A 25,167-nucleotide genomic window follows, 5' to 3' on the forward strand; every position below is an offset into this window, starting at 1 on the left:
CTAACAGCTCCTTGCTATTCCTTGAACGCACCAGACATACCCTCATCCTGAAGTGCAATGACTATTCCCTCTATTTCAAAAGCTCTTTCCCCATATATCTCCAGAGCTAATTCCATCACATGCACCAAGCCTTCAATCAAAAGTCATCTTCTCAGGGTCGCCTGGGTGGCTCAGTTGGTTAAGCGACTGCCTTCGGCTCAGGTCATGATCCCAGGGTCCTGGGATCGAGCCCCGCATCAGGCTCCCTGCTTGGCGGGAAGCCTGCTTCTCCCTCTCGCACTCCCCCCGCTTGTGTTCTCTCTCTGTCTCTCTCTCTCTGTCAAGTAAATAAACAAAATCATTTAAAAAAAAGTCATCTTCTCAGAAATCACAACAATGACCATCTTATTTAAACTGCAACCCAGCCCTTGCCCTGTGCTTCCAATCCTTTTATTCTTTCTTAAATTAGCCATTATCACATATTATTTAACTTACTTGATTGTATTTTTCCCGTCTCTCCCTTGCCCCTTCCATTAGAATTGCAAGCACCAGTAGGGCACGCCTGTTTAGTTCGCTGATACATCCCAGTGCACAGAATAGTGCCTTGAATTTGTAAGATTTCAGTTAAGTGTTAAATGAAAATATTTATAATAAAAATTTAAAAGTCCACTAAAAGAATAAAGATCTCCTGAACAGAGAAACATAATTTGATGAAATTCTCAAAAATAAATCATCACTTGGATTTAGGTTACCACTTCTTTACTCATACTTTTGTACTGCAGACAAATTCTATATTCACTCAAAAGCACTGCCAATAAATCAAGCAGTTACCATGCTATGTCAGGATTGTAGACTGTATTGTGGGCAGTTGGTCAGCATTCCCTCAAACAATGCTGCTGTTCCAGTAAAACAAGATAAAGTACTTAACGCGGCACACACCGGCCAACATAATTTTCTGAATAGTTTAGAAAATCTTCTAAAACCAAAAAAACAAAAGAAAAAGAGGAAGGAAGAAAGAAAATCCCCTAAGGCTCAAAAATAGGCCATTCCAAAGAAGCTAATTATGCCACTAAAGTAAGATTTTCCCATTAAAATGTGAATTTATCGTAAATAATATTTAAAAGTAAAACCTACATTATAGATTGCAAGACATGCATAATCATTTCTAATTATATAAAAACTATAGCAGATTCACCTGTGAAGGTGAAGGCTTTCAATTAGCTCACAATGACTTGAAGAATCATCACAGGGAAATTAAAACACATGGGATAATAAATGTAGGTCTCAAAATGAGGACTCTGGAAAGAGGCAGAATTTGCCTTGTTTTCATTTAAAGATAAGGATCCCCAAAAAGTTTGACTTAGCACAGCTACAGTTACACCTTGACTAATGTCATATCACAAAAGTTACTGAGATCCACTATGCAAAGCACTATAAATCTGAAAAAAACCTCAAAGTGGCTTAAGAACTAACCATTTAATTTCATTCATTGCAACCATATACAATCTAACAATCCCTTCACACTCTTATTATTGCTTTTTGGTTTAAGAAATACACCACTTATTACAGAAACTACTCCAAATCAAGGAAAACCTCCCACAAAATCTAAGCACTCTATAGGGCTATGCAAAATTACAAGGTTTCAGTTATGTGACTGAAAATCAGCATAGAGGCCAAATGAAATTCATTTAAGCTGATGCCACTGATGCTAACCCAACAGAGCAAATTTTGGATCCAAGCACAAAATACTGAAAAATTTCCCGCTGACAGTCTGAGAAAGTACCAACCAGAACCACCAAATCTTTAAATATGCATCATCCACCATCAGAATTCATCATCTGACTGGATGCAAAGTTTTAAGCTGATTTTGAAAACTTTCTTTTCTAGGCAACTTCAGGGACCTTTAAAGAGAAGTTACTTTTTGAGTATTTGACTACTAACAATTTCTACCTTGTTTTTCTATCTATCTAGGGACACTCTCACTCCGAGACCCACATTTTGCCCTGAGAAAATACGATTTTGTTATGGTGTCTTCTTATCGAAAACACTAGGAAGTTACTGGCAAAGACGGGTGTGCGGGAAGATTGCACCTCAAGCAGGAAAGGCGGTCATCACCCCGGCGAGAAGGGCCTTTGGCGGGGGGGGGGGGGGGGGGGGGGGGGGACGCAGAGAACAGATATACTGGCAGCAGGTGCGAGACTCCGGCAAGAGGACAGTCGCCGCAGCTTTCGGACCGACAGGAGGATGCTGTCCGTTGGACAGCGGGACGCACGCTAGCGTCGGCCAGCCTTACCTCGGGGGTCCGCTCAGGAGGCTTCTTCTTCAGCGCCTGCCTAGCGCCGGGGTCCACGGGTGAGTTCATGGCCGCGGTGCCGGGCCCCCTGCTCCCCAGCCTGTCCTTAGCAGTCCACGAGACAGCACATTCACCTTAGGTAGGGGGTCTGCACCCTCTACCCCCGAGGTAGAGAACTCCTGACCGCCCCAGGGTCAGCACTTGAGCAAACAAACCTTCGCAACGCCCGCCCAGGGCCTCAGCCCACGCGCGACTGGCCAGAGGGAAGCCCGCACGGGGGCGGAAGGAGGGCAGGTGCGCATGCGCAGCGGGGCGAGCACGCAAACGAGCGCCCAAGGGCGTGTCTCCGCGGTGACGTAAAAACTGGGGCGGTGCAGTTAGGCCTCTTCCGACTCTTCTTCGTGAGATTTGAAGACACGTCGCGAGATCTCACCTGAAGCGGTCACGGGATCCGCCTCGGATTTGCGGTTTCAGTCGTTCCAACTTCCGGCGCAGAGGCCGGAAACGCGCCGTGAGGGACTGAGCAAAAATAGCCTGTTGGGGCCGTACCGTAAGGGTAAGTGTTCTGGGGGGAGGGTTCTGTTTGTGCCCTAATCCGGAAGCTCAGGGTGTGGCCAGACTTGGGGCCAAACTCCAGTTCTGCAAAGCTGACACCCCTTTCTTGGAGAAAGTGCAGGAATCTTCGCTGCCGTTTCGCGAACGAGGAAGTTCACTGACTCTTCCCTGCGTCTCTTTTAATAAAACGAATCTCTTGTGGAAGGAGGCCGTCAGAAAGTACTTGCCCTTTCCATTACGGACGTACTGAGATCGGGGCAGAGAAATTAAAGTCTCGCGGCCTTGAGCAGGAATTGGGCGCTGGTCCTGCGGCCAGCTCCCAGTTAGTGCTGGCTCGCGAAGTCAGGTGTGTACTGTGTTCACATAACCAATGCCCAGGGCAGCCCTCGCTCAGCTCAGCCCTTTCCTGGGGCGGGGGGAGATTTAGGGCCGCCTGGACTCAGGAGTGACCAGTTTCGCACTACATTTTATATACTAGCCTGTTTCCCAACAGAGCGAATAAAGCCAATTTCCATTTATTTACTGGTCCCTTGGTAAGAAAAACAGACATAGCCAGGCACCTGCAGATTAGGTTTTAACTGTGAGAAGACATAGAATTCCAGAATCCATTCGTTCTAGAACAGTATTTTTCACTGCCGTCCCTTTGGCGCATTGATGGGCCGCGTTGGTCTCAAAATTCCTTAATTGGTAGCCATCATAGGCATGTTCTTTTTAATGAATTTTAAGCTTCCTGAGATTTGTATGCCACATCTAGGTACATCTTGGTATTTCTCACAGCAGTTAGCATAGTTCACTCAATAACTAAAAGAGATTTATGATTATGACATTTTTTCTAATGACGTGCTAAGAATTAAAATTATATCTTAGAGTAACAAAAGGGAAAGGAGAATTCAGGCTGCAACGTTTATATTTCTGGAACCTGGTAGTGATGGCTGATATTAATAGTTTTGTTTTCTGTTGGTCGTTGGGCTTGCCCAAACTTGAAGTTTTCAACATAATATTAGCACATTTCTTTTTTGAATATAGGTCAAAAACCCTACCAGGGAAGTTGTGGCTCAGCCATTCTGGAAATAAAGTAATTGTGGAGAGATCACAAGGAATTGCAATGACCCATTTTCGTCATTTTTTGTGTGTGTATAAACATCCTCTCAAAGATCTGCCAAGGAACACAAACATTAGCCCTTTCATTCTTCAAGGATCAGTTTCTAGGGCCACATAAATATTTGAAAGCGGGGGTAAGGAATTAAAGCATGACAACCATGTTAGACCTTACCGGCAAACATCTGATTTTGTGTCTTTAATAGACCATTTCTATTTATACCAATTTAAGTTATTTAATATCTATTTACTTCAGTTTCCTTATCTGTAAAATGGGACTAGTAAAGGCCATTGCTTTGGGATTCTCTTACATGAGATAATACATGTGCAGTATTTCGGATGTTGCCTACTCTTTATTACTTTACCTCTGAAAAGTGATTTCTCTGAAGCAGAAATTAAAGTGTGAAGAACTGGAAAGATTTTTAACGCCTAATTTTTTTTTCATTAATAACTTTAAGAAACACATTTATGTATTCATGAAGATGTGCAGCAACAAGAACTGTCACGAACTGCAGTTGTATGTGTAAACTGGGAAACTGCTTTGGCAGAAAAAAATCATCTAGTAAACCTGAAAAATACCCTTTCACAGCAAGTCCAGTCCTTGGTAATATGTCCTGAAGAATACCATGTACACCAGAAAAGATAAACAAAAATGTTCATTGTTCGTATTAGCCAAAAACTAACACCACTGTCCATCAATAACAGAATGAATATACAACTGGATTCAGTGGATGAATCTCCACCGTAATGTTGAGAGGGAAAAAAGCAAAACAAAATATGAAATAATTATAACACAGGGCTCAAATACAAGCAAAATTAAATTATATCACATAGGGATGCAGTAGAAAGAAAAAAGGATGTTCACAAAGATCAGACTGTAGTTACAAAAATGTTGAGAGAGGATTATGATCGGGATAGGGCACATGGAGGGAGAGGCTTCTACATTACTAGAATTGATTTGCTTCTTGACCTAAGTTAGGGTTACATTAGTATATATTGATTTTTCTAGGTACCATATAATATTTTCACAGGTACCATATAATATTTCATGAAAAAATTACACAAAAATACCTTTATTAGCTTTATCATAAGACAGCAATAGTAAAAACAATAAATGTCCATGGTAACTACACAAATCTAAACTTAAGCACACTTTGAAAATCTTTCTTGTCCTTACCATCTCATATTGTGCTCTGCTATGCTGAACGAGGTGAATAGACAGTGAAAACTCTTATAGCTATTTTCAGAGAAAAGGCAACCTCTAGGATAGTATTCACCAGTATCTGAAAGGAAAAATAATGGTTCTGAATGCAAGCAGTTTATTAAATTCTAGGAAAAACAAAACATGGTTAAATCTTTAAAAAAAAAAAAAGGCTTAATTCCTTACCCTACTTTATTTTTCTTCATTATACATACCACAATCTGATACCATATTTTCATCTATCTCCCCCACCAGTGGGAAATACGTAAATTCCCTAAGAACACAGAAGGTTTGTGTTATTTACTGCATATACCTGGCACCCAGACTTGTTATATTGCATATAACAGGTGCTCAATGAGTATTTGTTGAATGAACAAATGGAATTATCTAAGGACGAAGTAATTAAGAGGGGATTTTGCTGTTTAAAAAAAAAAAGGGCACTTGATTTTTCTCTAATGGCAAAGAAAGAGGTCTGGTGAAGCAAATGTTTTATGCAAAACCGAATCCTAATTAGGCAGACATACTCAAAATGGTTATCTTACCAAAAAATAGCAAACCAACAAAAATATGGTAGTAAAGAGCACTGGTTGTAATAGCACCTGGAATGAAGTAAAGACTTGAGATTTGGAGTATGTTGGGAAATGGAGTCACTACTAGAGGAAAAAAAAAAGCATTTTTTGGCCCAAATCCGTAAAGTCAATTATGGTCATTAAATCAGAATCTGAGGGTGGGGTCTAGGAATTAGTATTTCTCAAAAGCTACCTAGGTGTTTCCAGTATGTGACGAGGTTTAAAAACTACTTTAAACTAAGTCAGGTTCTGAACTAGTCTGACCCAACTTAATTCCAGCCCCTTCACACAATGAAGGATACCGACTTGTGAGTGCTGGAATAATTGTGTGACACAAGAGTGGCATCACAAGTTTCTTGAGAAGATATCTCCCTTATATTTACACATTTCAACAATGTGACTCCCTTTGAGACAATTTAGGTAACATTGCCTTTACCAAGAATCTGAATAGATGAGCACTGAGGTGAATATCGAGATTATTTTTGGACTGCCCTTGTTAAAATAGTCACTTGGAAAACAAGGAAGCTCAATCCTCTTCAACTTAGTACTCTCCTTAAGAGTAAATACAGATTTATCCGTGCGAGGTCTAATCAGTGTTAACCTAGAGATCTGTCTGTAATTTAATGAAGGGATTGGTCTAGGCTCACTTTGATCAGAGTTTCTTTTAAAAGAATTAAAAGGGACCAAGTCTCAGGAGACTACATAGTGGGGGTTGATGGAAGCTCTGAGCATATGCTTTAAGACCACCAAAGTTCTGACAAATATGGGTGGGAATTTCACATACTCTTTAAAAATCTCTTTTGGACTGCTTATATATATATATATATTTTTTTTTTAAGGGATGTCTCAAAGGTTAAACCTAGAACAAACAAGACCAAGTCCATGGTCTGCACTCCAAAGCAAGGATAAGAAGCACTACTAGACTCTCTAACCTCTACCTTTTTACTCAAAGCTACAATTCCCAGCTCCCCCGCCCTTGCACCTCCACCTCAGGTTTGGTTCCATGTGCCATCCTAACAGCAAAAACAAACGAATACCAGATGATCTTTTACAATACATTTGTCACCACATACTAGGTGGAAACCATTCTGGTCTGAGAAACAAAACAAACCCTCATGGAAAGACTGTGTGATCTCAGATTAAAGTCTGTGTTTCAGATTCTTACTACCAAAATCACTCCTCTCTGCTTCTCAGAAATGTTCCAAGATTTCTCTGAATTTGTATGTGGGAACAGTGCATATCAACACAGGTACCAGTTATAAGCCTCTAAAATATCTGATGAATGCTTCCCAAATACTTGACACTTCCTCTCTGCTTTAAAATAGTGCACTTATTTTCTTTGGTCAAATGTAAGAGTGATATATATAAAATGATATGAAAACAGGCACTACAAAGAGCCACTGGTCTAATTCTTCCTCTTGACATAACTCTGCCCAAATCAACTGGCCTGAGTAACTTAAGTTGGCATCTCAACAGCCTACTCAGGGCTGAATCACTGCTGCAGAGCAGGCACTCTGGACTGATGAAAGAGCTTACTTACCCTATAATGAAGATGAAGAGGACAGACTTGCTCAGAGTCACATGCAAATCAGTGAACAAACCAACTGGCGATATTTGATTTAATTATAAAGTCAATGGTGAGGTGCCTGGGTGGCTCAGTTGGTTCAACGGCTGCCTTCGGCTCAGGTCATGATCCCGGGGTCCTGGGATCAGGCCCCGCATCAGGCTCCTTGCTCCATGGGGAGCCTGCTTCTCCCTCTCCCTCTGCCTGCCTCCCGCTCCCTGTGCTTGTGCTCTCTCTCTCACTCTCTCTGTGTCAAATAAATAAAAATCTTAAAAATAAAAAAAGTAAAAAAATAAAGTCAATGGTAATTTGTACTGAATACCATGTTCTTAACTGGTTTACATGGCTTCTTCTAGGTTTTAAATAAATTATAGTTTGTTTTCAGTTAAAGAAATTTTCTATTTGTCATCATGAGGAACAGGTCAAATGGAACATTATACCAGTATATTTTTTGTGACTATATTTTCATTCATAAGAACATAACGTTAAATTCTCCCCACAACAGCTGGTGGCCATAGTGGGGAGGCTGGACAGATTACCCAGTAATAGCAACAGCCAAGAATTATTGAGCACAGGGGGTGTGCCATGCACTGAGATAAATTTTTGACATTCATTATTTCACCTGATTTGCACAACCACCTCAGAAAGTAGATTCTACTAAATACCAGTAAAGAAATTTGGGATTAAAGAAGGACATTATGAACAAGATCACATATCTAGAAGTGCCACACTTGTGAAAAGAATACAAGTGAGCAGACACCAGAGTCCATATTACATATACCTTATTTACACATGAAATAAAGACCAACATCGTCCATCAAATTGACGTGTATTTATTGCACAAATTTCCCCTAGAACTGGGAGGTTATTATAATACAGGTGTACATTTGAGAAATGTATACAGAACAAGGAACAAGTATATACATTTTACATATCCCACCATCTAAATAACTTAGAGAAAGCAGAACAATCTCATAAGACATCCACCAGAAGTAGGCATTGTGTAAAATCTTTTTTTTTAAAGTGATCATCCCCAGTGTATGCCAATTGCAACAAAATAAAATCTGTGCTAGTATGTTTATTGCACTTAACATTTTCAAACTCAATATTAAGACATATTAATAAAAGCCAGTAATATTTCAAATCAAACCAATTAGTTTATATACAAGGAAAAATTAGTTTTAAATCTATAATGTAAAAGATCCCTTTTTCATTTCCTGTTGCAAGTTTTTTTTATTTCCTGTTGAAACAAACAGGTTTTTAAAATATGTAACACATATTTGTACCATAGGAAGTTGAAAAAATTATTTTGAACAGGCCAAAACTTTTCACATTCATCATAATGATCACACTTTAAAGAAGTAGCAGCTCATTCCTTGGGCTTTGTGTAAGGAAAAACAAGACTATGATGAAGGTAGTAGAAATTACAGAGGGTTAGGAATTATAAAACTCAGGAATCCTATAAGGATTAATGATTCTATAAGAAACTATAGGCCTCTTCCTTCTGAGCAAATCTTAGTTTTATTATTTTTTTGAAGATTTTATTTATTTGAGAGAGAGAGAGAGAGCATGAGTGGAGAGGAGAGGGAGAAGCAGGCAGGACCCCAGGATCATGACCTGAGCCGAAGGCAGACAACCAACTGAGCCACCCAGGCGCCCCCGTAAGCTTACTTTTAAAAGTAACGGTAGCATGGGCCATCCATTTATTGAAGACTAGATTTCCTAAATGACAGAGATTTCAAACAAGACTTCAAATAGTTTGACGATTAATTAAAAAAAAGGAACAAGCAAAAACAGACATTATCTACCTGGTACATACCATTCTCAACTACAGTCAAAAAATAATGTACAATGGCCCACCTACTAATCTGTCTATATTCTGAATTCTGCCAAAGAGACTGATTCATAGAATTCCAAACAATAAAAGAGGGAAGAATTTCAATAATGAAAAGAAAATTAAGCCAAAGAAAACATCCATAAATACTCTTTGGCAGCAAGTCATCCACAGGAGACTCAGGTACTAACTGGGACCAGCTGATAGGACGCAGGGGCAAAAGTGATTGCAGGCACGATTTCAGGTTTACACTCCATCAAAACAACCATTTCTTGTCTAGTTGGAGATTTCTTGAATACATAAAGAACAAGGCAAAATGTGACCCAACACTATAAATTCAAGGCCAAAGACTAAACAAACCACAGAAATTTTCCTTAATTACTAAAAATTCAAACAGCAAGAATGAATGTATTATACAGTAATTATACTTAGTAAGAGAATAAACAAGTGGGCTTTTAAGCTAATCAATTAATTACGATGAAAATAGTCCATGAAAGCAGAAACCAATTTCACGTCTAGCATTAAAAGTATCTTAGATCAGATAAGTAAAGAATAAACTATAATGTAGTATTCAAGTAAACTGAGGTAGTAGAGCATATTGAAAACTTTATCTACCCATCTTTCTATTTACATTACTTACAAGAGTTTGGTTCCATATTAGCCTTTCTCATAAGCAACACTCGACAATATATACAAAAACATTAACAACTGAAAAGTGAAAGTATTTGAAAAAAAATTAGGTTTTGGAAGGGAAGGGCTGTTAGAGAAAAGAGAATAATTTTAAGAGGTAAAATGAGCTCTATTAGTGTAAACTGAATATTATGAAGCAGTGAAACAAATATTCAGTTCCTGTGGGTTCAAGAAGGGCTGATAGTGAAAGCAAAGGCCTTGGCTACCTGAGCACTTTTAAAGAAAATAGTATTATTTTTCCCAATGCTTTGGTGTAATTTTTAATCCTAATTTTCATTTATTAAATTAGATGCAAATATGTAAATATTAACATTTTTAAGAATTAGCTTATACTTATAAACAAAACAAATGGTATAAAGTAGTATTCTTATTTTGGGAATCTACATTCCTCAGCCTTAAAAAAAGATTGGTTTTAGTTATATTTTAGGGTGTGTGAACAGAAAATTCACCAGAGAGTAACATTTAAACACTATTTACAATTTTTACTAGTTGAAAATATTTTAAAAAAAGGTATGTTTACCAATCAATCTTGTATTTCTACCACTCCTTTTTTAAAAAATAGATACATATGTACACTTGGGTGGATAACATACACACATTTACACTCATTATCCTGGATTTACTATAACTAACAGGCTGTTTAAAATACTTCAAGAAATACCCCAAAATTACTATTTTGAATTGAAAAACAAAAGAACAAATAATCAAGCTTTTATAGATCTATCCATACCTTAGAAATAAGGAATTAAAACTAATGAAATGACTATTGCTGAGCCATTTAATCGTGAGACATCCATTGCTATTTATGAGTATGGCAACACGGGAGTGATCATATGAAATTCCTTGATGTTACTCACTTAGAAATTTCTACACTTTGGCTTTTTCAAATGCTTTCCCTCAAAATTATTTATGCTGTTTTAGTTTCACTTGGTTAAAAGTATACCACCCCCCAAAAGTCCAACCAAAAGGAAAAAGCAATCCAATGATCACACAATATGTACTGCAACACAGAATACCCAGGCATTTGACTCATTCAGATCGAAGACTAACAGGGAAAAACACTGCCATAAATGAATGTTGCAACTACTTCCTTGGTTTCTGTTTAACTTTCTACCAAAGTTAATTTCTAACAGCCTTTATATTAAAGGAGTATCTGAGCAACATATGGAGAGTGAGTGCTTGCTACAGCAGCCAGAAGAGGAAGATCACTGGATTCAATCCTGAAACAAAGAAAACAAAAATCTCAGTTTAGGCTTTCTGTAACCAAGACATGGTCTTACAGGTAATAAATGCTACATACCATATCTCAGCAGTCAAGAACCTAGGCCACTCGGGCCAAAGGGAAAAGGGTAAGAGAGTTGAAGATCAAACTGGAAATGTTTCAGTAAGTAAAAACCAGAACAAAAGATTTTTTAAAAAAGAAAGCCACTGAAACCCAACAGTAACAAAGTCATGGATGTAGGAAAGCATCTCACTGATCTAATAGACCAGGCATCAGGGCAAGGGACAGTATCTTAAGAAATACAATAAAGTCTAATAATAGAATAAATGTGTCCACCCATACTATTTTGGATACAAATGTTTTTATAGATGTACTTGGGGGCGCCTGGGTGGCTCAGTCAGTAAAGCATCCAACTCTTAGTTTCGGCTCTGGTCATGATTTCAGGGTCGTGAGATAGAGCCCTACACTGGGCTCTGCACTCAGGGCAAGTGGAGGCCAATTGAGATTCTCTCCCTCTCCCTCTGCCCCTATCCCCTCATGCATGCACACACTCTCGTGCTTTCTCTCTCTGAAATAAATAAAATCTTTAAAAAAAAAAAAGTACTGGGAAGAAGTAATGGGAGCCGCAGCTGCTGCTTTTCTTTGTAATGGAAGCTTCTTAAAAATACATCCTACCATGAATAATTTATAGGAAAAAAAGTGGCCATTAAATATAGAAAAAGTTATGTAGGCTTATTCACGGTTAGAGAATAAATCTGAATAAAATCACATTACATTTTTTCAGCTAGCTGCTTGACAAAGATGAAAAAGCTTGGTAATAGCCAGCAGTAGAAAGAGTGTGCTTCCTGCTGTCTGTGAGAATTTATTCTGATACTTTTTGGACAACCTTTAGTATTATCTATCACAATAACAATATCCATCAAAAATTTAATACACATGTCCTTTAACCAAAAATTCTACTTCTAAGAATTTATCCTACAAACTTCAAAGATTTATATTCATTCCAGCATTGATTTGTAATAGCACAAAACCTAAAAATAATATAAATTCTACCATATAATGAAATGCTATACAACCATTAAAAGTAATGGGATAAATCAGTATGTACTTAAATGAACATTCACAATATATTAAAAGTCAAGTTGCACAATGATATACAGAAAGTAAACCAATTTATACTTTTTATATTTTAAAAATTCTGTAAGAAGAGACAATCCATTAATTGTGTTTGGGTGAGGATCAGACGTTGGGGAAAAGACAGTGACAATTTTATGTCAAAATGCACTAAAATTTGGTTATATGCATATTACATTAAAAACTAGTTTACATTTTTTATGTTTTTTAAATTTTTTTTAAAAGTTTTATTCATGTATTTGACAGAGACACAGTGAGAGGGAACACAGCAGGGGGAGTGGGAGAGGGAGAAGCAGGCTTCCTAGCAAGCAGGGAGCCCGATGTGGGGCTCGTTCCCAGGAACCTGGGATCATGACCTGAGCTGAAGGTAGACGCTTAACGACGAGCCACCCAGGTGCCCCTAAATTTTTTTAAATAAAGGCATGACACACACAATCATCTATATCCAATCTAGATGATGAGGAATAATATTAATGAAAGAATTTAATTTGGTTTCTGACACAGTTGCTACTTGATGTTGGTTCTCTCTTCCTTCTAAAAAGCTTAATTAAAAGTTCTAGCTTGTTTCAATTTATGCAACTAGGATTTCAGAAAATAATTCACACACACACACACACACACAAGAAGCCATAGAACATAGGCAAAGTGACTACAAAATATAATGAAAAGCGCTAATCAGTGTTTCCCACCAATTTCCTGTTCTTCCTTCAGTTAGCATTTTAAAAAAATGTCTTCTTCCCAGGGATAACTGCAAAGTAGACAGACATAAAGATAATGGAGAAGGAGTAATAATATGTAGATAATGTACTACCACCCACAGAATGGTGTTACTTCAGTCAGCTCATTTGGATGGAAGGGCAGATGCTGGGAATGATGAGTTTACAACGTAAGTAAATTACGAGTTTCTCAACTTACTGTAATAGTATAAGGGACAATGCCTTTCAGATCAGCGGAAGCCAAGGATCTGCTTTTATATGGTATAAAGCAACCCAACTGATAACAGTGTCCAACTTCTAAAAGGCAATTCTGGGGAATATTCTTTGCCTAAAGAAAGTGCAATAAGAAAACAAAGCCACAAACATACCCTAGAACCACTCCTAGCTCCTTGACGTGAACACGCATCTGTCCCCTCAGGTACTCAGACAGCATTTTGCTTTTGAAGTATAACTCCTGTAATCGGTCTTCAAGATGCATTACACACTGCAGTTAAGGGGGAAACAAGAACCAGGTAAGAAAATGGTTTCTAGCTCGAAGTAATGGCAAATTCCAAAGCATCGTGTTTCTGACAATTGTTTTTCCTACATACACGAAAATTTGGAGCACATTTTTAAAGCACATAATTTTATCTGAAGGATTGTATTTTTTTCTAGTTAATATCAAAGATTTAGATCCTACAGAGTTTTTGTTTTTGTTTAAATGTGGTAAATTATACATAATAAAAAATTTACCATTTTAACCATTTTTAAATGTACAATTGAGAAGCATTAAGTACATCCAAAAAAAGTGAAATTATCACCACTACACATTTCCAGAACTTTAAAAAATGTTTTTATTCCAAATTTGATAAATATAACACTCATAAATTGATGTTACACAGGAAAGGCTGCATTCTCCCATGGAGAGTTAAAGAAAAAAGTTAGCAATAGCTCACAGAAAATGCCCAGTAGTCCTTACTAGAAGACAGATGTTTCTAAGCTAGAACATTAAAAACTAAAACACATACACTTCCCTTATCAATTAATTTGCTCAATTTAATAAAATAGGTGATTTTGCATGTGAATTGATGCTATAATATTTGAGGAAAAAGCATGAGTTTCAGGTGTTAAAACATTGAATTCTTCCAGAGGATTCCTTTCCAATGAAAATCAACTTTTAAAACTACTAATAGGGGGGCGCCTGGGTGGCTCAATTGGTTAAGTGACTGCCTTCGGCTCAGGTCATGATCCTGGAGTCCCAGGATCGAGTCCCGCATCAGGCTCCCTGCTCAGCGGGGAGTCTGCTTCTCCTCAGACCCTCCCCCCTCTCATGCTCTATCTCATTCTCTCAAATAAATAAATAAAATCTAAAAAAAAAACTACTAATAGGGGCACCTGGCTGGCTCAGTTGGTAGTGTGTGGGACTCCTGATCTTAGGGCTGTGAGTCTGAGCTTCACATCAGGTGTGGAGCTTACTTAAAAAAACACCAGGGGCATCTGGGTGGCTCAGATGGCTAAGCGTCTGCCTTCGACTCAAGTCATGATCCCAGGGTCCTGGAATCAAGCCCCATCAGGCTCCCAGCTCAGCAGGGGGTCTGCTTCTCCCTCTTCCTCTCTCCCCACTTATGCTCTATCTCTCTGTATCATAAACGAATAAATTTAAAAAAATCTTTAAAAAATAAATGAATAAATAAAAAATAAAAAAAAACCCCAAACTGCTAATAAAAACCCACTTTCTTCTTGGAAAAACAAAATAGAAATTATACACACACACACATATATATGAACTGTATATATAATTTACATAATATCTGTGAATTTACCATATTACCCTTTTTTTTAAAAAGTAGGCTCCATGCCCAGCACAGAGCCCAACACAGGGCTTGAGCTCACAACCCTGAGATTAAGACCTGAGCTGAGATCAAGAGTCCTCATATGTCTGACTGAGTCACCAAGGCACCCCCCATATTACCCATTTTTAAGTATACAATTCAGTAGCATTAAGTATAGTCACAATGTTGTGCAACCATCATCACTATCCATTTCCAGAACTTTTTTCATTATCCCAAACATTAACTCTGTACCCATTATATAATAACTCCTCATTCCCTCCTCCCCCAAGCCCTTGGTAATCTCTATCTACTTTGTCTCTATGAATTTGCCTGTTCTAAAGACCTCATTTAAGTAGAATCCTATAATATCTGTCCTTTTCACATATTCTACTTAGCATAATGTGTTCAAGGTTCATCCATATTGTATCAGAATGTATCAGAATTTCATTCCTTATCTTGGCTGAACTATTCCATTCTATGTATTATACCACATTTTGTTTATCCATTCATTTGTTAATGGACATGAGGTGTTTTCAATTTTGGCTATTTCAAATAATGCTGCCATAAACATGATGGTACAATTTTTTGAGTCCCTGCTTTCAACTGTTTTGAGTATAAACCCATAGGTAGAATTGCTGGATCACAGGGCAATACAAAGTTAAACTTCTTGAAGAACTGCCAAAGTGTTTTTCACAGCAGCTGCACCATTTTACATTCCCACCAGCAATGCACAAGGGTTCCAATTTCTCCACAGTTTGGCTAATACTTGTTGTTTTTGTGTTTTTTGTCATAGCCACACTTATGGGTGTGAAGGAGTATCTACCTCACTGTGGTTTTGATATGTACTTTCCTGAAGATCTTTTCATATGCTCATTGACCATGTCTACTTCTTTAAAGAAATGTCTATTTGCCTATTTTTATTTTTTTATTTTTTTTAAAGATTTTATTTATTTATTTGAGAGAGAGAATGAAATAGAGAGAGAGAGAGCACGAGAGGGGGGAGGGTCCGAGGGAGAAGCAGACTCACTGCTGAGCAGGGAGCCAGATGCGGGACTCGATCCTGGGACTCCAGGATCATGACCTGAGCCGAAGGCAGTCGCTTAACCAACTGAGCCACCCAGGCACCCCTTTTTTGCCTATTTTTAAATTGAGTTGTTCTTTGTTACTCTGGATACCAATCTCTTTGAACACATATGATTTACAAATATTTTCTCCTGCTCTGCAGATTGTCTTTTCACTTGTTGATAGTGTCCTTTGGTGCACAAAAATTTTGATTATTGATAAAGTCCCATGTATCTGTTCTTTACTTTTGTTACCTGTCTGTCCTTTTGGTGTTAAATCCAAGAAATCCCTGCCAAATCAAATGCCATAAAGATTATCCCCTATGTTTTCTTTGAACAGTTTTGCAGATAGTTTAAGCACTTAAGTTTCAATTTAAGTCAGATTCAAGTTTGAGTTCATTTCTGTACATGCAATAGGTAAGGGTTCAACTTCATTCTTTTACATGTGAATATCCAGTTTTCTCAGCATGGTTTATTTCAAGGGCTCCTTTCCTCTTTGAATGGTCTTGGCTCCCTTGTCCAAAACCAACTGACCATATAAGTAAGGTTTTATTTTTGGGCTATTATATTCTTTTGGGCCTTATGTCTGTCCTTATGCCAGTATCACACTGTTTGATTACTGTCACTTTGGAGTAATTGGGAGGTATGAGTCCTCCATCTTTGTTCTTCTTTAACAGTGCTTTCTTAACTTCCATTTTAGACTGTTCATTGCTAATGTATGTAAATGAAACTACCTTTGCATGATTTTGTATCTTGCAATTTTGCTGAATTCATTTTTAGCTCTATCAGTTTTTTTGTGGAATCTTTAAGTTTTCTACATTTAAGATTATGTCATCTGCAGAGAGAATTTTACTTCTTCCTTTCCAATTTGGATGCTTTCATTTCTTTTTCTTGCTTAACTGCTCTGGCTAGGGCTTTCTAGTTAGTACTCTGACGAATAGAAGTGGTGAAAGTGGCATCCATGTCCTGTCTGTGATCACAGGGGTAAAACTTTCAATATTTCACCAATGAGAATAAGGTTAGCTGTGGTTTTGTCATATGTGGCCTTTATCATGTTGATCTACAGAGGTTTTTAAGTAAGCTGTATTATATTTGTCCTAACAAGAAAAAGAACTTTGAAAGTTGGAAATGGTGTCTTCAGTAAGAGGTTATTTAGTATTACGAAGAGTGTTTATTCTAAGTCCTAACAGGACAATGAGGCTCTAGAAAGCACTGGCATTCTGCACAAAGCTTGGGGACATTGCATGTCCGTACCTTATATGAAACTAGTCAGGCACCAAATTCTAGCTGCTGAAACCATACAATACATAGACATGTACACATCCCCTTGGGCTGCCATTATAAAATGGCACAGATTCAGTGATTTAAACAACAGAGAATTATTTTTTCACAGTTCTGGAGGCTGAAAGTGTGTAGGTCAGGGTGCTAACATGTTCCAGTTCTGGCAAGAGCTCTCACCTGGGCACACAGATGACTGTCTCTGGCTCTGTCCTCACAATCTCTCTTCCTTTTTTTAGAAGATCCACGAATCCCATCATGAGGACTCCACCCTCATCACCTAATCTAACCCTAATTACCTCCCAAAGGCCCATCTCCAAATACCATATTAGGGCTTCAACACATGGATTTTAGAGAAACACAAACCTTTAGTCCATAACATCTTTTTTTCTGGGAAACAATGAGGAAGCTAACAGCAGTGTTCAACATAGGCATATAGTAAATAAAGTTCAGTCACCTATCGGAGTGCTAAATAATTCAAGCCTTATACATACTTACAAAATTTGGAGACAAGTTATGTTTATAAAGCTGAAGAGTGGAATGAAGCAGGTTGGACACAAGACTGGAAACCAAGACTTCCTTTCCCAATTTATTATCTGTCATTCGTCTCTGGCTACTGGCCACTTGAACAGTCCATTTATCCATATCTGCTATAATGCAGACAGCTTCTGCTATTGGTTCATCCAACACTGGATGCTGGAAAAAAGAATTCATCTTATGATAAGCAAATGAAGTTTTCAAATAAATGTTAATGAAAATAAGACAAGCAAGAGATATTAAAAACAGAATAAAAGAGTATTCAATTCTGACAACTATTGCCAAAGAATCCTTGACAGTAGAAAATGGAATATTTAATTAACTCAGTAACAAATACCCTGAGATAACTCATAGAAATCATCACTGGGGGCACCTGGGTGGCATTGGTTAAGTCATGATCTCAGGGTTGGGCTCTGTGCTCAGCGGGGAGTCTGCGTGAGTTTCTCTCTCTCCCTCTCCCTACCCCCCCAAATAAGTAAGTCTTAAAACAAAACAAAAAAAAAAAGAAATCACAACTGTTGAGATTCATTGCCAGAACTTTGTATTTTTTTTAAGTTTTGATTTAAACATTTTAACATTTAAACATTAATATTTAAAAAACTGATGCAAAAAGAATTCACATGAGCAAGTCAAAGGTAAGGTTCCATGATAACTATCCCAAGTCGTCAGACATTAATTTGTTTGAACATCTCAAGGGCTGTCACTTGATTACATGAAATACCTTGCTGCTTATGTTCCCTGGGTTTTTCTATTTTACCATAATGTATATCCACAATATGGCTAACAGCAATTTAAAAAGGAAACCAATCGCCAGGTACTAATATGGATGGCTCTCCCAGACATATTGTTAAGTCAGAAAAAAAAGTCATTAAACACCTAGACACACGTGCATGCAGGCACCCACATATACATATTATATGCATCCCAGTTATATTTTTTAAAATTAGTATCTATATCTAAACACAAATGTATAGAGAGAAGAATGAAAATATTCAAATCAGACTCTATCATGAAGATCTCTGTGAAGAAGTATGGAATATTAAGAGTACAAATAAGAATGTCTTTTTGCTTTTGTGTATCTTTATTTTGTAGGAATTTCTATTAGAAGCATTTACCTAAATGATACTTTTATAATTACAAAGTTTAAGGCACAATGAAAAATAATTTAAACATATACAAATAAAAGGCCCATAGCACATCGCTGTGCCCTTGGCTTCTCATGGTTTATACACAAAGACCAAAATTGACAATTAAGTACAAAGCACCATTATCAAAAAGAAATGATGGAGAAAGAAAGAAAGAAAGAAAGAAAGAGAGAGAGAGAGAGAGAGAAAGAGAGAGAGAGAGAAAGAGAGAAAGAAAGAGAAAGAAAGAAAGAAAGAAAGAAAGAAAGAAAGAAAGAAAGAAAGAAAGAAAAAGAAAGAAAGAAAGAAAAAAGAAAGAAAGAAAGAAAGAAAGAAAGAAAGAAAGAAAGAAAGAAAGAAAGAAAGAAAAGGAGGGAGGGAGGGAGGGAGGGAGGAAGGGAGGGAGGAAGGAAGGAAGGAAGGAAGGAAGGATGGATCCTACAGGGGCGCCTGCGGGGCTCAGTCGTTAAGTGTCTACCTTTGGCTCAGGTCATGATCCCAGGGTCCTGGGATCAAGCCCCGCATCAGGCTCCCTGCTCCGGGGAGAGCCTGCTTCTCCCTCTCCGACTCCCCCTGCTTGTGGTTCCCTCTCTTGCTGTCTCTCTGTCAAATAAATAAAATCTTAAAAAAAAAAAAAAAAAAAGAAAAGAAAAGAAAGATCCTACAGTGCTCAATATTTCAACATCTTTCTATACTTAGAAAGCTAAGGATTTATTCACCACTGGCCATATGGAATAGCAGTAATAAAACTGAGATTAAAAACTGTAATTTCAGGGGCACCTGGGTGGCTCAGTCATTAAGCGTCTGCCTTTGGCTCAGGTCATGATCCCAGGGTCCTGGGATCAAGTCCCACATCGGGCTCCCTGCTTGGCAGGAAGCCTGCTTCTCCCTCTCCCACTCCCCCTGCTTGTGTTCCCTCTCTCGCTGTGTCTCTCTCTGTCAAAAAATAAATAAAATCTTAAAAAAAAACAAAAACTGTAATTTGAAGTACTTGAACCCAATGGCCTTTTTCCTTCCAAACTTGTACTGTTACTACAATTTTATAGCAAAGGATGTAGGTTTGCTCCTTGATAAACCCAGGTTTCGCACGCCCAAAGGATATCCCTTTGCCCAGTAAATGAAGAACCACTATGAATAAGGCTTTTGGCTTGACGCTAAGTAAACAAAGACAATGGAGCTCACAGTCCTGTGTGGGAGATAAAAATAAATACAACTGGCTATAAAGAGACATATGTGTAACAGACAAAATAGATACCAAGTACTGAGGTAGCAGAGGAGGGCAATAATGGGTTCTTGTGTGAGTGGGAGTTTCACAGAAGTGACACAGGGACATAACATTTAAGTGTGGATTGGATTACTGGTGAAAAATCAGAGAGGAATATGGATAAATCCGTAAGAGAGAATACCATGAGAAGACTTAGAGACATAAGTAGATGCATGTTACTGAATTAGTGAAATGTGATACTGAGAGGCAGTGACAAAGAGAATGGCAAAGAAAAAACCTGGAAAGATACACTGTGAAAACTTTCCATGAAACTCTAAACTTTATATTTGTTGTTATAAAATAGTACTCAAATATTTCTTATCCACCTCTTACCAGGAATATAACATTTTTCAGTTCACCAACTTAATTACTGAAATATAATTTTGGAAATGGTACATACATTTAAAGATGTAAGGTATACCTTACATTTTTAAGAAACAAAATAACAGTAAACATATTTTAATGTAAGTATTTCTGTGGTTATAAAAGAAAAATAAGGCAGGAGGCATGATCAAATAACCAAAATGGAATAACAAACTGTTAAAGGCAGACACTACTTTCAAAAGCAGTGGGCATCTTTAGGAAATGATATTTATGAAGGGGGTACATCCATTACCCTCACAAGGAAATGCCTAAACAGATAATGAGGAAACGGCTACAAAATACACCTTGCTTAAAAGGTTACAAACCATTTTAGAAATTAACTTTATAGCCCTTCAATCAAAAGGCATGTGGCTAAGATTTTTCTTTTTTTTCCTTCCCCCCCCACAAGTTTTTATTTACATTCCAGTTAGTTAACATACAGTGTAATATTAGCTTCAGGTGTAAATATAGTGATTCATCACTTCCGTGCAACACCTGCCTTCCTTAATCCGTATTACCTATTTCATCCTCCCACCTCCTCCCCTTCCCCTCCAGTAACCACCAGTTTGTTCTCTATAGTCAAGAGTCTGTTTCTTGGTTTGCCTCTCTTTTTTGTTTGTTAAATTGTTTATCTAACCAAAACCTATAAAAGCTACTTTGGTAAAAAAAAGGAAAATGGTCCCAAGTCAGTAGTCTCCCAAGTGAGAAGGGCTTAAAACCAAGCTTATGATCAGAAATAATTCAAAACTGCTTTAGAAATTGTTGAAAAAAAAAATGGGGGGCAGTGCCAGTCATTCATTTTGATTGCTTGTTTTCACTCAATGGACTGTCATATGCAATGTCCTAATCTGATAAAATTTCAATTTAGACAATCCCAGTCTTTCTCTTCATCATCAATGTCTGGAAAAGAAAGCCTATAACAAATGGGAGTATATTCTCAAGTAAGACCTTGTAGTGGCCTCCTCCACAATTTTTCCTGAGCTTGTATCCAGCTTCAGATACTTCCTAGTCACAAAATGAAGTAATTTATGTGAGACGGCAACAGTAAATATAAAGCTTTATTTTTCTTAAATCTTCTGAGTTTTATGACTTCTATAATACAAATTCATCCACAACCTTACCAGCCTTTTTTCTCTCCCAAGCATTTCCGGAATGTCAATACATAAATTGTCCAATCTCTTCTCTAGGAGATACATATTCCCATATCTCCACCCTATAACAAAACCTGGTTTTTCAGTTGCCTGCTAAGTATTCAAACATGGCCTAATAAACTGCACGTCTGAACTAAAAATGTACCAAATCAACTTCAGTGTACTCTCTTCAAAGAACATGAAAATAATCCTAACCTTAAAACCTGGCCAATATCACATTTCTGGGAATCCAGACTAAAGAAATTATCCTAAATTCTTAAAACACAGAAGAAGTATCAATGTTAATAACAACAGTAAAAGGAAGAAAAAGTTGAGCAACAGAGAATAGAAAACCCAGAAATAAATTCATGCATAATGCTCTATTAACATATGATAAAGCAGCCAAGAATATACATACAATGGAGAAATGATAGCCTCCTTCAGTAGACGGTGCTAGGAAGACAGCCAGAGGCAAAAGAATGAAACTGGATCCCTATTGCACACCATTACACAAAATTCAACTCAAACCAATTAAAGACTTGAACATAAGACCCAAAAGCATAAAAATCCTAGAAGAACATAGGAAGTAAGCTCTCAGGTATCAGTCTTGGCAATGATTTTTTGAATTTGACACCAAAAACCAAGACAATGAAAGCAAGCTATACTAAAATGCTGCTGCACAGCAAAGGAAACCATCAGCAAAATGAAAAAGCAGCCTATGGAATGGGAGAAAATATTTGCAAACCATAAGAGGTTAATATCCAAAATATATAAGGAATTCATACAACTCAACAGCAAAGGAGGAAAAAACAAAACAAAACCCTAACAATCTGATTTTTAAAATGTGCAGATAAACTGAATAGGCATTTTTCCAAAGAAGACATACAAATGGCCAACAGGTAAATAAAAAATGCTCAACATCACTCATCACCAGGGAAATGCAAATCTAAACCACAATGAGGTATCACCTCACATCTATCAGAATGCTGGTTATCAAGACGAGCATATCAAGTATTGGCCAGGGTGTGAAGAAAAGAGAACCCTTGTACACTGATGGTGGGAATGTAAACTGGTACAGGCACTATGGAAAACAGTATGGAGCTTCCTCAAAAAATTAAAAACAGAACTACCATATCCTCCAGCAATACCACTTCTAGGTACACATATATTCAAAGACATGAAAACAGGCTATCAAAGAAGTACCTGCACTCCCGTGTTCATTGCACCATTATTCACATTAGCCAAGACAGACACACCTAAGTTTCCATCAATAAATGAATGGATAAAGAAGAAGCAACACACACACACACACACACACACACACACACACACACACAGAGGAATAGTATTCAGCCATGAGAACTCAAGATGGAAATCCTGCCATTTGCAACAATACAAATGGACCGTGAGGGCATTATGCTAAACGAACTAAGTCAGACAGAGAAAGACAAATACTGTATGATCTCGCACACCTAGAATCTAAAAAAAAAAAACCAAACTCACAGAAACAGAGAAGAGATTGGTGGATGATGGGGGGTGGGGGCAGGATGGAAGAAATGGATGAAGTTAATCAAAAGGTACAAACTTCCAGTTACAAGACAAGTAAGTTCTGGATATGTAATGTACAGCATGGAGACCATACTTAACAACACTGTACGTATATATGAAGGCTGCTAAGGGAATAGATCTTAAAAGTTCCCATCACAAGAGTGGTACCCGAGTGGCTCAGTCAGTCAAACATCTGACTCTTGATTTCAGCTCAGATCATGATCTCAGAGTCTTGAGATCCAGCCCCGTGTTGGGCTCCTCCCTCAGTGGGGAATCTGTTGGAGATTCTCTCTCCCTCTCCCTTTGCCCTTCCAAACCCTATATACATATATACTATATATTAAAAAAATGTGTATCTGTAAAAAAGAATTTATATCACTTAATGGTATTTTATATATATATATATAAAAGGCCCTAGTTATATATGTATATAAAATGCATATACACACACACACACACAAGCACACACACACATAGAATGATGATGACAAGAAGGTGTAAGACAGGCAGTACCTAATATACACAAAACACCACATAGTATAACTCTGGTATATAAACAGTATCACTTTCATTACAGCCAAGGAAACTGAGGTTCTACAAAATTAAATATCTTGTCTTAGGATACACAGATAGGAATTGGCAAGTCTGGGTTTCATCAGATGCCACATACTACATAATGACTAGAAGAAGTTTTTATATTAAGAATGGCTGCCATCAAAAACTAATGTTGTACTATATGCTGGCTAATTGAATAAATTAATTTAAAAAAAGGATGGCTGCCAATGAATGGCAGAGTTGGAAAACTTGTGTTTAGCTTTCTACACATTTCAATTTTTTATATAGTAAATATATATATATATTTTAAAGATTTTATTTATTTGAGAGAGAATGAGAGATAGAGAGCACGAGAGGTAAGAGGGTCAAAGGGAGAAGCAGACCCCCTACTGAGCAGGGAGCCCGATGCAGGACTCGATCCCGGGACTCCAGGATCATGACCTGAGCCGAAGGCAGTCACTTAACCAACTGAGCCACCCAGGCACCCAGTAAATATATATTTAATTTGGTAATAAAAATGCCACTTTCTTAGAAACTGAGGAGTGAAAGAAAAGACACTCTACCAAAACAGTTCAGAAGAGTAAGACTGTATTTTTTTCAAAAGTACTATCCTCACGATTTATCTATTAAAAGATTCCTATGGGATTTTCCATGTAGACACATAAGAAATAGTTCTCATGTTAAATGTGATGGTAAAAAAATTATTAGCAAACAATAATTAAAATCATTAACTGTAAACTTTACAATGAAGAGAGAAAAACGAATGATAAAAAAATCCAACCTGTTAGTGCTAAGATTGTTTGGTATTTTAGTTTTCATTTCTTCAAAATTTTCTGTGATCTGCTTTGAGTGTAAAATATCTTATATACTTAAATGAAAATATAAGTGGGAAAGACTAGAAACCCAGTTATGAAAACAAAGGGCAAAAGACAGCTCTTACCTTTCACCATAGTGGAATGATTCCCAGAGCAATAGAAGTGGAACTCCTAATATAAAAGTCTTGCAAGCTTTGTTAATGCCAATTTTGCTACTTTATTTATATTTACCTTTGTTCATCTGTTTTAGAGACAGTGTTCTGTATATATTAAGCACAGATGCTTAAGAGCATTGCTGAAGAACAGGCAGATCAGGACTGATTTCTAGCTCTGCCATCCCCTATCTAATATAACTGCAAACACCTCCCTGTGCTATATCTGAAATATAGGAATGATAATAGTAAGTACCATAAAATTAAGTGAGGTATTACATTTAAGTACCTGACACACATTAAGGCTACAATAAAAACTAAATGCTTATTATTATTACTATTCCTCCTATTCCTAAGGTAAAAACCCTTTAAAACAGAAATGTTTTGTCTTCAATAGGAGACAGTCACCCCCTCCAGTTCCAGGCTTCCAGAGGCAACATCAAAGAATGTAGTGTGTGCTAATGGGTATAGATGGAGGGGAAAAAAAGACACTGAGTGACTGAGATCAAACATAAAGAAAGACAAGAGGACACAAAGAGCATCACAAGGACCCACATCAGATTTCCTAACCAAGTATTTCAACAAATACTGAGTACTCTATCAGGCAATGGGGGGACAGAATTGAAAAAAATAGAAAAGGTTGCTATATTCTGAAGAACAAATACCATTAAGTG

At 37.5% G+C, this 25,167-nt stretch overlaps 2 protein-coding genes and 1 long non-coding RNA gene across 14 annotated transcripts in view; 1 reads left to right on the forward strand and 2 right to left on the reverse strand.

Annotated features, from left to right (window-relative positions):
* RAPGEF6 (Rap guanine nucleotide exchange factor 6) overlaps window positions 1–2,641 on the reverse strand; it is a 197,088-nt gene extending 194,447 nt beyond the window's left edge. For 4 of the 10 annotated variants that reach the window (XM_035727570.1, XM_035727566.1, XM_035727572.1 and 1 more), the window contains exon 1: window positions 2,273–2,640. In XM_035727570.1, coding sequence (XP_035583463.1) covers window positions 2,273–2,341 — 69 coding nt within the window. In that variant the 5' untranslated portion in view covers window positions 2,342–2,640. Of the gene's footprint in view, window positions 1–2,272 lie in introns of all 10 variants that reach the window. The other 6 variants (XM_035727571.1, XM_035727569.1, XM_035727567.1 and 3 more) reach the window with 3 other exon arrangements.
* Window positions 2,642–2,658: 17 nt separating this feature from the next.
* LOC113928793 overlaps window positions 2,659–25,167 on the forward strand; it is a 57,970-nt gene continuing 35,461 nt past the window's right edge. Inside the window, exon 1 of the long non-coding RNA XR_003521972.1 lies at window positions 2,659–2,828. This is a non-coding gene — a long non-coding RNA (uncharacterized LOC113928793). The remainder of the gene's footprint in view (window positions 2,829–25,167) is intronic.
* Window positions 7,993–25,167, reverse strand: part of FNIP1 (folliculin interacting protein 1) — a 154,305-nt gene continuing 137,130 nt past the window's right edge. For 2 of the 3 annotated variants that reach the window (XM_027604862.1, XM_027604865.1), the window contains exons 16-18: window positions 17,504–17,701; window positions 13,224–13,339; window positions 7,993–11,003 (exon numbers count right to left, since the gene is read on the reverse strand). In XM_027604862.1, the coding sequence (XP_027460663.1) occupies window positions 10,925–11,003; window positions 13,224–13,339; window positions 17,504–17,701 (393 nt within the window). In that variant the 3' untranslated portion in view covers window positions 7,993–10,924. The remainder of the gene's footprint in view (window positions 11,004–13,223; window positions 13,340–17,503; window positions 17,702–25,167) is intronic. The other variant, XM_027604863.1, reaches the window with a different exon arrangement.

The sequence above is a fragment of the Zalophus californianus genome, chromosome 5 (genome assembly GCF_009762305.2).
Source record: "Zalophus californianus isolate mZalCal1 chromosome 5, mZalCal1.pri.v2, whole genome shotgun sequence".
In the NCBI taxonomy this organism is placed as follows: Eukaryota; Metazoa; Chordata; class Mammalia; order Carnivora; family Otariidae; genus Zalophus; species Zalophus californianus.